Raw genomic sequence first — 18,551 nt, forward strand, 5'->3', positions numbered from 1 at the left:
TCTTGGATGCACCTGGTTTTTTCAGCCTCACTGAGCCCCCAAAAGGTTTGGGAAAAAGCATTTCTCAAACTTACGCCAAAAACCCTGGAACCAATATTTAATGACGGTTTGCAAGCACGTGAATTTTAAACGTTTCCCAGTTGGCTTGAAAAAGATTTAATCACGAACTGAATTTATTATTGATTTTATACCTCAGCCCACAAAGACATTAACAATTTTTTTTCAGAAGACCAAGCTGTGCTTTAATTTGAAACGCTGTGAATAGAGACACTGATAATCCATGGTTGAAGATTACTGCGCAGAACTCCACTGAAGAGACAAAAACAGTCCATTTGGTCTCAGATGAGATTCACTCTGGAGCTCAGGATGTGTCATTAGTCTGTAATGGCACAGTCTTTAAAGGCCTCACAGAAGCACTGTATACACACAGGATGTCAGGACAGCACAGAGAGACTGTAAGACGTAACAACTGATTGTGACGGGAGATACTGTTACCTTATTTGTCCCAAACAGGGGGCAAAGAGGTAAAATAAAAGTTGAGAGGTTCTGACTATGCCGTGGTAAAGCACTAACTGAGGGATTTTTTAGAGTATTTGCCAAGAATGAGTTGTGCCCAAGCTTATTAAAAATTATCTTAGAATTGCTTCTTGGGAATCCACTGCATTACTACACAAACCATTGGCAGTAGATTAGAGTATGCAGTGAATGAAGAGCTTCTGTGTTAGTTTTCTTTAGGATAAAAATTAACGAAGACAGAAGTAGCACCGGTCACAAAAACCAAAGCCGAATTTGTAAAAGTCAAATGGCTAAGTGGTGATCCTGAGTAACATGGTGGGGAAAATTACAAAACGGCCAAATAGATAAATTATTAGTTGGATGGTCAGATGTTAGAGCATAAAGAGAAGTGTTATCAATAGCTCTGGTTTAAAAGATAGAAAAAAAATCACTTTGATATAAGCCTGAAGGTTAGGGTTTGATTAGATTGCTTTGATAATACTCAGTTTCTGAGATGTTTTGGAATCACACAAAAAGTGCCAAAACTGTGATCTGTGTGATACTTGGAGGTCACACGGTTAGTATGTACACTTTGGCAAACACAAGCAGGCCAGTTTCTTAGAAACGTTGTTAAACTTCAGGCCATCATTCAAGACCAGCTTTGCAATGAAAGATGAGCGAGGCTCGGGGACTTCCCTGGCGGTCCAGTGGTTAAGACTCCGTGAACTCCCACTGGAGTGGGTTCCGGTTCAATCCCTGGTCGGGGAACTAAGATCCTGCATTCCAAGAGGCACCGCCAAAAAAAAAAAAAAAAAAAAAAAAAAGATAGTGATTGAGGCTCAAATGAGGTAGAACAGTGGTGCATATGGGGATATATGCACGGGAGGCGGTGCACAACAGACTGGGAATTCCAGGTTAGGCAAAAAAGTTTAAGGAGAATCTTCTCAATATTCAGTCAGTACCTTCGGTACAATCTTTTAATCTTATGGAAAAATTTAATTCCCAAATTCACTGTAGTTCTGAATCCTTTTCTCCTGTTGATATACTTTCCTTAGCACATGGTTTGTGTTCCAAAGACTAAAGGATCACGGGCACAATAAAATACCCTGTTGCCTTCAAGAGGAGCTCAACACATCCCTCCTTCCATCAAGCTGTTGGAACTCAAGCAGAAAAAAGTGTTTTTCTTTTGGTAGGGAAAGGTCTATAAAACATACATTTTTTTTTGTACTAGCTTTTAACTGTCTTTGAGAGGTATCACTTAGCACTGTTTATGTTTCTCTTAAAATCATTTTTAAGGTTGATCAAACACAGGTATATGCAAACACCTAAAAACTGACCCACTACCTACAAATGAGTAACTTCAATTTTGGGTACAGGACTTTATCATTTAAAAAATACAGCACTTATTTCCTTTAGTTGAATTTGGTCCAAACTAGATCAAGCAGGGTGTTATCTAGGAAATGTCTTTTTCGGTATCTTGTTCCAAGTATCCAGAAGTACTTCAGAATATTTCAGTTTATTAAAAATCCTTCCCCCAAGACATTACTTTGCTCATGAGAGATTACCATTCTCATTTTACAGACAAGAAATCTGACACTTGTGGGTAATGGCCTCAGTCGTGAGGCTAAGTGTGTAGATTTAAAAGGTCACCACACTGGCTCTTTAGTATCAGAAACACACAAAGATGCAGGGAGTTTGCCTAACAAATGAACAGAAATAGGGAAAGAACTTTTATTTGCAGATTCCAGGAAGGTAGATTACAAACAGCAGCAAATCTCAGAGTCTCTTAATAACACTCCAGGCCACTTGAAATATAAAAAGGTAATTGTTTTACTTTAGAAAATATCTCTGAAAGTTCACAATTTTTAAAAACTACTGCAGGACATTAACTGAAGTGCAAATCCTGCAGAATTTGGGTAGGAGAAAAAAGCCTTACCAATATTATGAAAATACGTTTTATGAAATGGTTTCAAGGATTGTGAACCTGGCAGATGAAATATAACAAGCATTGAAAATACTTTTAGCAAAGGAAATCTGTTGATGCAAATTAAACATATATACAAGCCCAAAGACTGTGTAGAAAAATCAGAACAGTATAACAAATGTGCATTCTACTACTTGGATTATTGAAAGCAAAATAGCTGTAATATGTATATTTTACTGAGTAGCAGAAGCTTGTCAAATACTCGTAGAAAAGCAGCTTTTGAAACTCAGTATAAGAATGCATGTTTTTCCAAAAATTACTTTTGAAACACTAAAGCTCTGTAGTTGATAAAACCATAAAATGTCTATGTATTTATATGGTGATAGAAACTGCAAAAGGCTTTATACTATTAAATACATATATGAAATTAACATATTCCTGGCCTGAGGATTCCCACAAAATTTACCTTTTTTGTACAATCTGGCAATGCCAACATCTACAGAAAATATGTTAACCAACCAACCACTGTTTCATTAGAAACCGCACCAAATCCAATGTCAAAAACATTACTTTATTTTTCTAGGATGAAATGTCCTATTACGTACAAAAAGAACTGCTGTTTAAATTTGCCACAATCTCTTAAAAACATAGCAATCTATTGCCTACAGGTAGGAAAGTTCTTGCTGCAACAAGTTTTAAATGATTAAGCCCATCTATATCTATATATATATATATGAATAAATAGTACAGAAATACTGTGACATGATGAGATGCAGAATAATTTTATAATTCATTAAAATGTAGGATTCTTGCATCAGCACAGTGCATACAATATGTAACATTTTTTAAAAGTTAAAGGACAAAATAACCTATATTTGACTACTTCCATGTTAGTATTTTAAGCAAAAACTGTTTCCATGTTTTCAATATTGAGCAATTAGTCTCTTTAGTTTGTAAGCATAAGTTTAAGTGATATTTTTATGTACAAAAAGGAATGGGCTTCATTAGATAAAATTAACCCAGAATAACTTGTACACCTGAGCCTGTAAGAAGAAAGAACTGGGAACTGTTAGCAACGTCTTTCTTTTAAGAAACTACGGTCCGGGAAAGGTTTTGCATAGCAGGGTGATATTAAACAGAAAGAAACTTTTAAAAAACAATAATGGGATAAATTCCAGAACTTGGTAGGACAAAGCTAATACGAATTAGTGCAAAATCTAGTAACATTTTTGCAAAGCTGCATAAACCAACTATGGCAGATCTCACAGAAGCTATTATTACAATGAAGAAATACAACATGTAAGATTAGAACACTGAAAGGAAAAACATGCAAAATACGCCTTCCTCTGCTGCTTCCATTTTTTTCCCCTACCGCTTACACTACTTCTTCTTATGTGGGAAAAAAACCCAAAAAAACTCAACCAACAAACAAATACAAAAAGGATGAAGTCATTTTAAAAAATGCCCTTCATAAAATACAAGCAGTGGCCTGTAACTGATAATTTGCCCGATATCATATAACGTACAGATGAAGGCGATGTGTATTTTGTCACATTACCTTTTTATTAGTCCGATCAATTGATGCAACAGGATTAGCACCCCTGAATATTTTTCTTCGATGTGATGACAGTGGGCTGGGAATTATAAAATGAAGGACCACTACTACCCTGGAGAAATCCAGGTACAATCAGATCCTTCTGCCTTTTATTTATTTACCTTGCAGCCCTCCCCTTCCCCTCAATGGCTTACAGAGAGTCATTAGCGCACATTCAAAGACACCGTCTGTGGGAGAAAAATTATCTCCATTTATTTTGTTTCATATACATCCATAATTGAATTTTAATACAAAAAGAAAAAAAATTAGAATCTGACAAATGTTTACAAACAAGATACCTTCAAATAGATTTTACTCATTTTAACCTGGTGCAGAGTAAATGACAAATTGTACTGTTATATTCAAGGCAACAGAGTCTGTAGTCCAGGACCACTAGCCCAACCTTTATGCAAGCTTAATTTTTATCTACTATGAACAATAAACTCATTGTTGATTCCCAGTTGTGTGTGTGTGTGCACATGTGTACATAGCAGCTCCTTTCATAGAAAGAAAAGACATCTAGAGGTCATCTTGTACTTTTACCTACAGGAATCATGATAAGATACAGAATGGATTACATGTAACCGGGCTGGATTTTATAAGAAAAAATAATTAGCTGACAAATGAGGGCAGCAATAAAAAAGCGTCTTTTTTGCAACAATAAATAAATACAGTTGAAAGTTTTCTGTGAGACTCTAAACCAGCTTCTTCACTGAAGAGCAGACGTGGCATTTCCATGGAGTTACACTTGACCCCATATTATCTTTTTTTCTTTCTTTCTTTCTTTTTTTTTTTTCTTCAATAAACAAAGTTTTCCCGCTTCTGCCACAATAGTAAAACCATTTGATCTTGACAAGATAATGGTGTCGTTGACTTTGCTTTTCCCTTGTCCGTTGGACAAAATTGGCCAAGAATATAATTGGACTGTTATGACCAATAAAAACGAAGTTTAGGTCACGTCTTGTCAGGATAACCCGACTAAAAACATCTGGCTCCTTAATTTAAAACAGTTCAACCAGATTCTTGCTGTGTTTTATGTTAGGTTAACACGCTGAACTTTAAGAAGCTGTAGACTGCAGTTTGTTGTTATGAGACCTACAGAATACAGAAAAAAGGGAACAATTAAGCACCCTTCATTTTTGAAAACAGTGATGCTTTATGCGGATGCCAAGGTCAGTCTGTCTGGGGAAAGCAGCCATGTTCTTTCATTCACCCTTGGCAAGCAAATATATGAGAACAAGTAAGAAATTTTTACCCTATAAAATTAAAAATTTTCATTGTACACTAAACGTGGTAATTCATTGGAAAAAGCCAATATTAAAAAAAAGAAATATAAATATATATACATATATATATATATATATCCAATACAACATTTTTAGCCAAAGGAACAAATAGAGACATTTACAGAAGCATTACCATTGTGGTAGAAGGTGTGTGTGTGTGTGTGTGTGTGTGTGTGTGTGTGTGTGTGTGTGTGTGTGTGTGTGTGTGTGTGTGTGTGTACGTACGCACGCATTTATTTACATTGAGTTGGGGAATATGAAGGAAAAAAATATTAAAAGGAGAAAAATAACAGTATTAAAATCACATTTTTCTATTAAATTTCAGAAAGTGTCCTTTCTAGTTTCACAGTTTTATTAACAACTTTTGTTAGTAAACCAAGTTCCTGTACAGTTATCAAGTATGTTCTATTGCAACAGTGAATATAAATACAGTCTTCTCGGAGTTTACAATTCTTAAATACATTGTTCAACATGGCTGCTAGAATAAATTGTTTACTACTATACAGCTTTTTTTAAACATTAAAAAATTATATTAACTCATCTGAACTCTGGGGGGCAATTTTGAATTAGGTAATCAAGTGGTACAATAAAAGAGTGACCCCAACATCCAGTTCTGATTCCAGTTAAAAATTCAGACTAAAGATATCACAATCTGTAAGAAAAGAAAGAACATGGATGATATAAATGATGAATTATAACAAAGAACAGTTATGAAAATAATGCTGGAGATCACAAATTAAAAATGGGGAAAGTACGGCAAAGGAAACCCTGGAAATCCATAAAAAATAGTATTTCAGTGACTGGCTACATATATGTTTCATTCTGCCCTAAATCTGGAAATCAACAAAAATCCCCTAATATCTCTTCACATATCATTTTATTTACATCAGCAGACTTGAGCAAACTTCTCAGTTGGCTCCCATGTTCTTTAATAAAAATTACATAAGCCAGAATATAATAAAAAGCTACATGAAACCACCAAATGGCAAGCTCTCCCGAGCGGCCCCTTCACCATGCAGACCCCGCCTCTGGGCCTCCTCTCCTTCCCCCAGTCCCTTGGTTTTGCAGCAGGCCCACCTCAGCAGCTGCCGCCACCATCCCCCTCTGCGTCCTGCCTGCAAGCCTGGCAGCAGGGTGGGATTCAAATCCCCCAGCTTCCACTTCCACCAAAGGCTAAAGCCTTTTCAGCTGAAAGAAGCAGTTCTAGAAATTTAACTGGAGTAATGACTACACGAGGCACAAAGCAGGAAGCAAAAGAGCACGGAGGGCTTGTACGAAGCTGTGGTCCTCGGTCCTATCTTCACTCACCCTGAAAACCAGGCTCTCCAGGACAAGTTACCTGGAACTTTCAGTTCTTAGGTAGGTAGATTTCTTACACTGCTATTTCTTATTTTATCAACTTTATATTGTTTAAATCCTGCTATGGCAAACGAGAACTGAGCTCGTGGAACCATTTTCCCTCCTCCCTTCTTGAGTACAAGTTCTATTTCTCCATAATTTAAAATTAAATCTTTCCATGCTTTGTCTGCAGACATTCCAAAAGTTGAAAATCAATGTACTGTTTACATGACTATGTAAATATTCTTCTCTGTAGCACCTAATCTTTTGCTAGGAGGGCATTCTTAGTAACCTATACAACTTTTTGCCTTTCATGGAGTTTCTAATTGACTTTCATTCCCCCCTTACATTCTTAAGTTATCTAATGTATGAATCAATTTTTCCCCTCCAGACGCATCCCTCTTGGGAGTGCTCCATTCTCCTGCTCCAATTTGAACTGCCTGCTGCATGGGCCTGCTGTACAAATGTCACTCTGGGTCAGAGTCGTTCTCTTTGCTTTCTTGAAATTCAAGGTCTTTTGTTTTCTTGACTTGCTTCTTTATTTTGCTAGTGCACATCTTAAAATAACTTGCTAAGAAAGTATGCAAGGAAAAGAAGCCCTTTCTGATCCTTATATGACTTGAAAATGTACTTATGCTGCCTCTACGTTTGACTGGCTAGACACAGACTTCATGTTTCCTCAAACTTTTGGATTTATTCTTCCATAATCCTCTAGCATTCCATGTTGCTACAGAAAAGTCTGATACCAGTCTAATTCCTGTTAATTTATAAGTTGTTTTATCCTCTTTACAAGCTTTCAGAAGAGCTTCTTCCATCCTTAGCCTCTCTGGAGGTTTTACAGTGATGCATATGTGCGGTGGACCTTTTCCCACTTGTCCAGACTGGCTTAGACGTTTGTTTATCCACTCCACTCCACGACCCCGGCCCCGGCCCCAGTCCATCTCCCTATCCCACAGGAACAAGAGCTCCGTGGAGAGCGGGAACTTGGTTTGATCTGCTGCTATAGTCAATTCTGACACACAGCCGGGGCTCAATAACCATTTTTTGAATGAATAGTTTTGCTTGGATTTGAAGTTGTGTGCCTCTCACTGGTTTGGAAATATTTCTTATATTAAAGTAGTCTTTTGATAATTTCCTCTCCTCTGTCTTCTCTGTTCTTTCTTTCTGGAATTTCCATGAAATGAATACTGGATACTTTATAACATTTTTTTCTTTCCTATTTTTCATCCCCTTGTCGTTTTGCTCTTTCCACTGAGAGTTCCTTGATTTTAACTTTCAATGTGTGCAATAAGTTTTAAAAAATTTCCAGTTACTCTTTTTCTCAGATTGTTCTTTATTTCTAATATCCTGTTCACTATTTTGCAGATGCAGTATCTTCTAAAATTTCTCTCAGGACATGACTTAGAGGCTTGTTTTGTTTTTTTAAAGCTCTCTCTTGTTCTCTCTGGAATCTATTTTTCGGTTACACCTTGACCTTTTTCTCCTTTACACTGCAGGCTTTCCTTACCTATCCGTCCGTCCCTGTCTGTTCCCACTTATGAAAAGTAAGTTAACAGCCTAGATGGGTGCCTGGATGGTACCCTGTGTGTGTGTGTGTGGCTTACTGACTGGCAGGCTTTGCTTTAGATCAGAGTTTTCAGTCTCAACACAACTGACATTTTGGAGTTGGATAATTCTTTGCTTTAAGGCTATCCTACGCACTGTGGGACGTTTAGCACCATCTCTGGCCTCTACTGATTAGATGCCAGTACCACTAACCACCTCCAAGTGTGACAAACAGCAATGTCTCTAGGCATCGCTAAATATCCCTTACGGGGTGGGGGTGAGTAAATTATCCTGTTGAGAGCCCCAGCGTTAGAATGAGGGAGCTGATCCTTCAGAGATCAGGGGATTTTCCTCTGGGTCCATTCTCTTCTGTCTACTCTAGTTCTCTGCAGACGGTTTATTCTCCTTCTTTGGAGAAGAACCCTGTGTTCTTCCAGTTCTTTGGGCATCCTACACAGGCTGCACACTGGGGTTAAAGGAGGGTGTGACCAGCCCAGATTTAGATCTTCAGTTAACCGCTCTCTCCTCCTACTCTCTAGAGCCTTCGATTCTATTTCAGAGTCTCCGTGTTGGAGGCTGTCTGGGGTCCTACTGGTCGGCGGGAGCCCGCGAGGAGTCATCTGGCTGCGCGTGCCCGCCTTCACCGGTCAGCCGCCTTCCATCTGCTGTCCCTCACAATCTGCTGAAATCTCATCAGCTAACTAACTTCTACCATATTCCTTTCACCACTCTGAGTTTACCCCTCTTTATTCCTTTATTATTATTTTCCTGGGGACTCTGTCATATTAAGTAAGTCCTCTTCCATTTTAAGTTTTACAGCTAACGGGTTAACAGATAGGCAACGATAAAAATGGGAAAGTTTTAGAGATTCTGTGAAGTCTCTCGGTTGGTGGTCTACACAGCCTGCCTGCCCACCGGCTTTCCTTCCCTCCTTGCCTATAGTTTTTGACTCCTTTGCTGAGAAGGTGATTGGATACTTCAGTTGTGCTTGTCCTTCACTTTTAGTTTACGCAAACTGACTCTGAAGTACAGTTCTTGATCTACCTTGTTACAGGAGAGGGAGAGAAAATACCCTGAAGATTTTCCTCCGAGAAAAACGACTAGGTAGAGCACTGATTCTTATGCTTTGGTATGCAGAGTCCCGTGGGAGTTCATTAGGTAATACAGATGCCCAGACCCCAGCCCAGCCAAGATCTACCCAATCTAACTAGGGAGGATCAAGCTTGCGGGCTGGAGGATGGGGGATGGTGAACAATGAATCTCAGGGCTACAGGGCGGTGGCAGCTCTCAAAGAAAAGGGAAACAGGCTTCCGTTGAAAGGAAGAAAGTCATGGGCTTGGGGAGGAGCAGGTGCGGAAGGTCAGAAACAGAAGGCGCGAAGGTCACAGTACCTGAATAGCATGTAAAGCTGCTCAATGTTTTTATGCTACGAGAGGTTCAAAGAAAAGGTCTGTGGACTTGGATTAAAGTTTAGTTTTGTCCACAGATAAAATCCATTAGAATAAAACAATTTATGATTTCAAAGATACAGCAAACGCAAATGAAAGAGAAAGCGCTTAAATCCCCACTTGGTGGTCTTCCCCTTACTCTACCCTACGGAACAGTCTTTTTTTTTAAACATTATTTTGTTGAATTCTACCAGTCTTTGAGCATTTCACCTACTATATGCTGTGTTGAGTATTAGTCTCATAGTTTTAAAAAACTATTTTTTTGGCTGCGCGGCTTGCGGGATCTTAGTTGCCTGACCAGGGATCGAACCGCGGCCCCCTACAGTGAAAGCGTGGAGTCCTAACCGCTGGACCGCCAGGGAAGTCCCAGAACAGTCATTTTTATACTTCTGTAAACTCAGTGAGAGCAAGAACTCTTACTACTACTATCTTTGTATGTGCCCCATGGCATTTAAGACAGCATCTTACATTCTGTAAGCATCTGATAAATGCTTTTTGAATTTTAAAAAGTGACTATAATTTTAAGCAGATCATAAACAAACCCAGCAATTTCTCGTTAGGAGCTGAATTAGTTCAGAGCGCTGAACACATCTGCTTACCTGCTGGCCTTGAATCCTTTCAATTTCTGTACAAAGAATGATTCAAGAACTTCTGCACACTGGTAAAAAGGAGAATCACTTGGATTGTAGTAACGACAATTATCAAAAATTTTGGTCATATCTGCTACAAATTCTGTCAGCTTTTCATAATATCTTCTTTGTACTCTTTCTTCCATGGTGGCGAGGTCTTAAAAACAAAATGTAAAAGATTTTCAAAGCTTTAAGGTTGTTCCAGTGTGGATACTGCCTGCAGTTCTGACAAATAAGAATACATAACATCTTGCCCAAGCAGTCCTGGAACCAGGCTGGTTTACCAGTGAAGACTACGTAGCAATTCTTGAAGAAAACAGCAGCACTTTTCCAATTTTGTTTTTGATTCGGGGTCTAAAAGATAAATCTTGGCTACCGTTAAGAAGGGTCTTTTACTTTCAATAAACTACAGAGAATAGCTCTTTATTCAACTGGTTTGAAACAAAGCAAACACTACACCAACATGAATACATACCTAAGTATAACACATTTTCACATGCAAACAATTGATTAAATACCTTACATGTACAAAGAGAAGGAGTCCAGAATTAAGAATAAAATCCCTGTGGTTTTGTGATCCTTCTATTAGACTTTAATAATATAATTTTGTTTCCTTTTAAATTTTTATTGTTACCTTTTATTGGTGACAAGTGATACTGACTTACCGATTATGTTGGTAATGATATAAAGTGTCTACTTAAAATAAACTTAAGGGAAAAATATTAGCTGATATGAATAAAAATAGCAGTATGTAATAGTAGAGGTAGTGTGCAGAATTGGAAAAAATTACTAGGGTGGTACACAGGTAACTGCTGTGGAATACTGAGCTAAATCCACCCAAAGTAACAGTGGGTCCCAGGAGACAGTTGTGCTTGAAGGAAAATTCCATATACAACATGACATAAAAACCTGGGAGAGTAAAAGGTCAGTGATCTCAAATCAATCTAGGATTCATAGATAACACAATTCCTAACTAAATCTCAATAATTATTTTAGAATTTGAGAAAATAATTTTAAAGTACATTCAAAAAATAAAAGTGTAGGAATATCTAAGAAACATTTGAAAAATAAAAGTAAAGGGAGAAAATTTAATCTATGAGACATTAAAAAAAATTACAGGGACTTCCCTGGTGGCGTAGTGGTTAAGAATCCGCCTGCCAATGCAGGGGACATGGGTTCGAGCCCTGGTCCGGGAAGATCCCACAGCCTGCGGAGCAACGAAGCCCATGTGCCACAACTACTGAGGCTGCGTGCCTAAAGCCCACAGGTCTGCAACAAGAGAAGCCACCGCAATGAGAAGCCCGCGCACCTCAATGAAGACCCAATGCAACCAAAAATAAATAAATAAAATAAATTTATATAAAAAAATTTATAAAGCTGTGATAACAAAACGTGTGGCATTGCACAACATGATACAAACATTAATGGAACTGAATTCAAAACAGGAACAGACATAACTGTATTCAGCGTAAGAATTTCACCTATGTTGAGGATGTCATTTCAAATAAGCAGAGACAGGAAGAATTCATTAATAAATTGGGTTGAGGCAACTGCCTACCTATATCTGAAGAAAAATTCTACCTCACACTATATGCCAAAGTAATCCGAGGTGAATTAAAATTTAAGGACAAAAATGAATGTAGTTAATCACTGAATTGTGCGTATAAAAGTAGTTAAAAATGGCAATTTTATGTTATACATATAATATTTTAACACACAAACACGTCTTTGATAGTTCCAGTTTACGCAGGTAGGGGAAAAACGTGTAAACAAGAACAACTGCAAAAACGTACCCAGCCTGATTAAATTCCGAACAAGACTTGGGCGCATCCATTCTGTGTAGGTCACATAAGCTGTACAGGTAGGCAGAAAGCTTAACACAGCCCGACCGAATATCACCATATTCAGACTTAAGTTCTGGGCACTTCCTGACTAACTGTAATAAAGTATGTGAGTAGTGTTTGGACATTTAATGATTTCAACTTAATTAGTATCCCTTAAAAAAAAAAAAGTACTAGGAGAACATACACGTAAGTATTTATATATCTGGGGTAGGGAAAAAGGCTAAAAATACAACTCTAAAGGTAGAATTCATAATGATTAATAGATCTGAATTAAAAAAATGTTAAAAACTATCACATGACCAAAAAATTGCCATAAAACATTAAAATATCCTTAGTTTATAAATAACCCTTAAGTAACACTGACAACAGTATGAATATATCAAGAGCAAAATGGCAAAATGCATAAATAGGGAACTCATGCAGAAGTACAAACAGTAATAAGCACATCACTAGTTACTGAAGACAGGCAAAGCCAAAGAGTCACTTCCTTTGCCCAAATTAGCAGAAATTAAAAATTAAATAACATCAGCCTATTAACAGGGGCTACCTCTAAAGGTGGATGAAAGTGGTGGTAAATTTTACATTTTACTCCCTATATCTCTGTAACATCTGCATTTATACATCAAACATATTCTTTCGAAATAAGTATTTACAAAGAAAACTTTTTCTCCTCGAAAGAATGATAATGCTCAGGGTTTTCAAGTGTGCAGAGAAAAGGGTACAGATATATGCTATCAGTGGAAACTGGTTCAATCTGCTGAAGTGCAATTTGAAAATACTTACCAAAAGCCTAAAAAGTATACACACCCTTTGGCACAGAAATTCTATTTCTAGAAATTTTTCCTAAGAAAACAAACAAGAACAGGGCAGATGCACAAGGATGTTCACAGAAGTGTCATTTATAGCAGCAAAAACTGCAGACAGCCAAAAAATCCATTATGGAGGGGTGATTAAATAAATTACCTTAACGTCATACAATTAAAAACGATGTAGGGGGGACGTCCCTGGTGGTGCAGTGGTTAAGAATCTGCCTGCCAATGCAGGGGACAGGGGTTCGAGCCCTGGTCCGGAAGACCCCACATGCCACTGAGCACCTACGCCCGTGTGCCACAACTACTGAGCCTGTGCTCTAGAGCCCATGAGCCACAACTACTGACCCCCATGCCACAACTACTGAAGCCCACGCGCCTAAAGCCCGTGCTCCGCAACGAGATGCCACCGCAATGAGAAGCCTGCACACCGCAACAAAGAGTAGCCCTGCTCACCGCAACTAGAGAAAGCCCACGCACAGCAATGAAGACCCAACGCAGCCAAAAGTAAAATAAATTTATAATCAATCAATCAATCACGTTAGTAACTTTCCAGACATTTGCTATGCATCTCTAAACACATGTACATACCCTTAGAAAACATACAACTGTTTACTGCTTAAAACCCAGGGATTGCTCTGTAACTTTCCTATTTCTTTCAACAGTATGCTTGGGAGACCTGTATTATCTGTATGTACATACCCACATAAAATGCTGTTTATCTTGGTGGTATTAAAAAAAGAAAAGAAAAAGACAGGAAAACATTCTAGCTCTTCAAGAAAAGAATTTTGGCTAAATAAGTTAAGGCATATTCAATTTACAGACTATACAAAGCCATTAATATCATGTTATTGAAGATTAATGACACAGGAAAATGATTGCCAGACACAAACATTTACTATATGATCTCAATATTTAAAAAAAAAAAAAAAAGTTTTCAATTTTTACACACACACACACACAGACACACACACACGAACACACCAAAATGTGATAGCATTCAGTGAGAAAAAGATCAAAAGTGCATTTATCTTTTCTTACTTTTTTTATTTCTTAAATTTTCTATAATCAAGTTATTTTTAGAAGCAAAAGACATCTATTTATTTAAATAAACACCCCAGGTACTTTCTCAAAGGAGATTATTCAAATCTGAAATGTGTACAATGATTAATTCCTTCTATCTTAGACATGAGGAGGATAGAGGTAACGGCTACTTAACGTATTTATGGTTTTTCTTCCCGAAGATAAGCCCTCATTTATCTCTTCTTCATGTTTCTGCATCTTTGAAGTTGCCGTCAATACAACCCCTGTCTTTTTTTTTTCTTAAAAACCTGTTTGAACTTTAATTCCTTTAATTTTTTCCTTTTATTTTTAAACTGAGGTATAATTGACATTGAACACTGTGGTACCTTTATGTATACAATGCGATGATTTTTTTTTTAAATTTATATATTTTTGGCTGTGTTGGGTCTTCGTTGTTGTGTGGGCTTTCTCTAGTTGCAGTGAGTGGGGGCTACTCTTCGTTGCGGTACACGGGCTTCTCATTGCGGTGGCTCCTCTAGTTGCGGAGCACGGGCTCTAGGCACACGGGTTTCAGTAGTTGCAGCATGCAGGCTCAATAGTTGTGGCACACGGGCTTAGTTGCTCCGCGGCATGTGGGATCTTCCCGGACCAGGGATCGAACCCATGTCCCCTGCATTGGCAGGCGGATTCTTAACCACTGCACCACCAGGGAAGTCCCAATGGGATGATTTGATGTTTGTATATATTGAGAAATGATCACCACAATACTTTTATTTAACATCCGTCACCGCATATAGTTACAAACTTTTTTTTTTTTGGTGATGAGAACTTTTAAGATCCACTCTCCTGGCAACTTTCAAATATACAATAAAACCATACCCATTTAAAAAATGCTTAGCTGGCCGTTTGGAATATTTTCATCAGCTAGAGCTAATTTTGGGGCAGTTTTGGAAGCTTTTAGCTATGTTTTAATTTCTATAACTTCTTTCGTAGATAAAGTATTTTTAATATAATCACCGGTAGCTGTTCATCTTAATACAGTAAATCCCCTACATATGAATGAGTTCCGTTCCGAGAGCACGTTCGTAAGTCTGACAAAGTTAGCCCAGGTACCCAACTAACACAATCAGCTATATAGTACTGTACTATAATAGGTTTGTAATACTTTTCAAACAAATACTACACAGAAAACATTTTTAATCTTACAGTACAGTATAGTACTGTATACTTGAAAAGTATACAGTAGTACCAGCCACATCACCGATGCTTTTACACTTGCTTCCAGACATCCTGGGCTTGAAATAAAGATACTGTACTACTGTACTCTATACAGCACTGTACAGTAAAGTACACAAAAGCACAACCACCTGTAGAGGATGCACACATGTGACAATGTACACCAGACACGTGAACTAACTTACATGACTGGACATGCGAATGCACGTTCGCATTTTCGAAAGTTCGCAACTTGAAGGTTTGTTATGTAGGGGACTTACTGTACAGTTACTTGTAGCTGTTATTTAGTACCACTTTTATTTTCTGGGCAATGAGGCTATATTCTCTTGAATTTCTACCTTTGCTCTCCTTCAGGAAAAGATGAAGAAGAGGTGACAGGAAAGAGGAGAGGCTCACAAGGACCCCAATCCATTCACTGATTTCACTCATTATACAGTAGAGAATACTCTGCTCATCCTTTGATTTAGCTACTCCTCTACTGATGGCTATTTATTTCATTTTCAGTATTTCTGCAATTATGAACACTGCTGTGATGAACAACATACCTGTGCACATGTAAATCCTAAGAGATGCAACTGCTGGGTCCAAAGGTACACACACTTGAACTTTAATACGTGCTCCCAGTTTATCCTACAAATGACCGTATACCAGTTTGGACTTTCACCAGTCTTGCTCAGCATATGTTCATGATATATCAATTTTTTGGATGATAAATGAAGTAGCTGCTGAGACTTCTGAAAAAACTCCATGTTCAACTCAAGCACTTACCCATAGGTTCCTTAATCACACCGTAATAATCTGGCGCATCATTAGGATCCACTGGTTCAAGGAAAGGCCAGGCCATCTTATGGGCCTATAATGAAAAAAAAAAAAAGGCATCATACTGTCAGGTTATTGTCAGGTGGAAATGACAATTTCACTTAAGTTTCCCATTTGAGTTCTTGCATCCATCGACCTTTAAACTGGAAGAGTCAGTTTTAAACTTGAGACATGAAATTATTTATACTTAGATGATTTTTGCTGTAGTCACAGATTATCTCAGATGAGCATGCTCTGTAATAATGGTTCTCAAAGAGAGGTCTGGAACCTCGGCCTGGAGCGGGGATGGTGGAGCACTAGCTTAGGGGTCAAGGAATCTGTACTCTGGTCCCTTCACGATGACCTGCCAACTGAGCGATGTTGGCACTGTAATCACACCAATTAAACTGGAGTGGGATGGGTTCCAAGTGTGGAATGGTTACCTCTGCAGGCTAATGATGTGGCAGAGGTGTGACGGTGATGTTAAATAACATTTAACCACATATTGAGACTATTGTTCTCGTTTCAGTTCTTTCAACGCTTCTAATTATGATTACAACAGGAGGAAGTGTCAATCTAGCACTCCTATGCCTGGAATACATCTCTAATGCTTGCTAATCTTAGAAGCCACCCCCACCTTCCTTCTTGTTTTTAATAAGGGAGGGAAGGCTTTGGCTCAGAGCCTTAGATAAGCATTTGTATCTCACTAGAATTTAATCAAATTGCTTTTCAATCAATGGTGGTAAGATAGTTTTCTTTAAAAATAAAATTTAGGTTAAAAATAATGAGTCATTTTAAACATGAGCATTAGCTAAACAACAACAGTCGGCACAGGACGGACTGAAGTCTGTGGAGCACTTCAGCTGGGAGTCACTAAATAGTCAGGTGCTCTAAGATTGTAAAGGTCAAACCCCAGGCGTGTTTCCAAGGTCACGCTGATTGATTTCATCTTTAAATGCTGCACAGAGCGTGGTTTCTCACCTGTAAAGAACGCAGCACCCTCTTCAAACCCTCATAATCTTTCTCTGTTAGCGGCGTGAGCACTGTCATGGCATCCTCTGTTGACTGGCACTGTGGACAGACATACTCGTCAATGAGTTCTGCCTCACTTTGCAAGATGCCAACGCAGCGCCCATGGTACCAATTCTGACACCGATCACAGCCAATATAAAATCTGCAAGATCCGAAATGGAAATGTGAATTCAAAACAGATGGGATCACATTACTTATAATTTACTTTAAAAAGTAATAAAACATGCATTGAATATATTCTAACCCTGGGATATAAAATAGTTTTAGTATTATAATTGTTTTAATACTTTTGAAGATTGACATTCCAATGAGTTACTTTAGTATTTCTGATGTTACGAACAAGCATTAAAGGTTTAAGAACACTGTCAAAATTGGAGAACCAATATGAAGAAAAATGTAAGACATTTAATTGACTTCAAAGCTCAAAACAAAATAAAGACAAAAATCTTTCAACTAATACCATATCAAATGGGAAGCTGATATTGGCCACCCAACTGGGAGTTCAAAATCCTAAAAGCTGTTTAACGGAGTCTCGGAGCTTGTACCCAAATTAGTGTTTTTCTAACCTGCAATAAAGCACCATTTCAAAACACTGATAAAGTCCAAACAAGTCAGGCCATTTTAATCTCATTAATTTCTATGTTACATATTGAAGAATCAAGTCTACCATTAAACCACATTTTCCCCAATGCATCTCAAACATTCACTATGAAGCAACATAAATTTTGAAGGGGAGGTAAAGAGGGAAGAAGAGAAAAAAAAATTGGAAAAGAATTTGTAATGTAAGTGTATAATATATGCAGAAAAATACCTTGCTTTTTATTTTAAAACAAATAAGTAACCAGTCAGAGCAATTTGGCTTCCTAAATTATTAAATATGATGCTCTTATCAGAACTCACTGTGACTCATCATAAGGTGTTCTGCAGATACAGTACAATTCCTCACTGTTGCCCTCTTGTGCCCGTTTACAATCATTACAGATGTACACATCCATTTTCTTAGCCTCCTTTTCTGTGATGCCAACACATTCTCCATGATACCAGTTAGTACAAAGATCACAGCCAATATAGAACCTAAAAGCATTCACAATGAAAATGACAATGTAATTGTCATTTTGAGCTGCATGGTACGTAAGTCTGTCTTCCCTGTCCTGATTCACGTTCTTACAGGATAACTTTCTGCAATGAGTCAGCTAAACATCCTGAATCCAACCATTCTAACCCTGACAAACTACAGCATCTGATGCTATATCAAGTGTGGGGACATAGAGTCGCTCACATCTATTTCAACAAATACACTGTTTAGTGAAATGTGGGTCTTTAAAAACACACTGGAATTTGAAAAAATAAACAACACACTGATGGTAATGTCTCCCTCTTAATGAATGTGTGTAAAACTGTAACAGGCACAAAAACCAAAGCCAAAGAATCAAAGACTTACATCTGTCAAACCTATGCCACAGAAGCCATTTCAAAATCAGGGCTATTTCTTAGATAGGTTTGAAAATGTATCTCACGATTTAAATTTGAAAACAAAGCAAAGCGCAAAC

At 37.9% G+C, this 18,551-nt stretch overlaps 1 protein-coding gene across 12 annotated transcripts in view; it reads right to left on the reverse strand.

The window, feature by feature from the left end:
* Window positions 1-4,202: 4,202 nt before the first annotated feature.
* BPTF (bromodomain PHD finger transcription factor) overlaps window positions 4,203-18,551 on the reverse strand; it is a 139,619-nt gene continuing 125,270 nt past the window's right edge. For 8 of the 12 annotated variants that reach the window (XM_067715247.1, XM_067715245.1, XM_067715246.1 and 5 more), the window contains 5 exons: window positions 17,902-18,075; window positions 16,951-17,143; window positions 15,940-16,024; window positions 10,230-10,416; window positions 4,203-5,108 (listed from right to left, as the gene is read on the reverse strand). In XM_067715247.1, the coding sequence (XP_067571348.1) occupies window positions 5,072-5,108; window positions 10,230-10,416; window positions 15,940-16,024; window positions 16,951-17,143; window positions 17,902-18,075 (676 nt within the window). In that variant the 3' untranslated portion in view covers window positions 4,203-5,071. Of the gene's footprint in view, window positions 5,109-5,435; window positions 5,952-10,229; window positions 10,417-15,939; window positions 16,025-16,950; window positions 17,144-17,901; window positions 18,076-18,551 lie in introns of those variants that run through there. The other 4 variants (XM_067715250.1, XM_067715248.1, XM_067715244.1 and 1 more) reach the window with 2 other exon arrangements.

Source organism: Pseudorca crassidens, chromosome 19 (genome assembly GCF_039906515.1).
Source record: "Pseudorca crassidens isolate mPseCra1 chromosome 19, mPseCra1.hap1, whole genome shotgun sequence".
Taxonomy (NCBI): Eukaryota; Metazoa; Chordata; class Mammalia; order Artiodactyla; family Delphinidae; genus Pseudorca; species Pseudorca crassidens.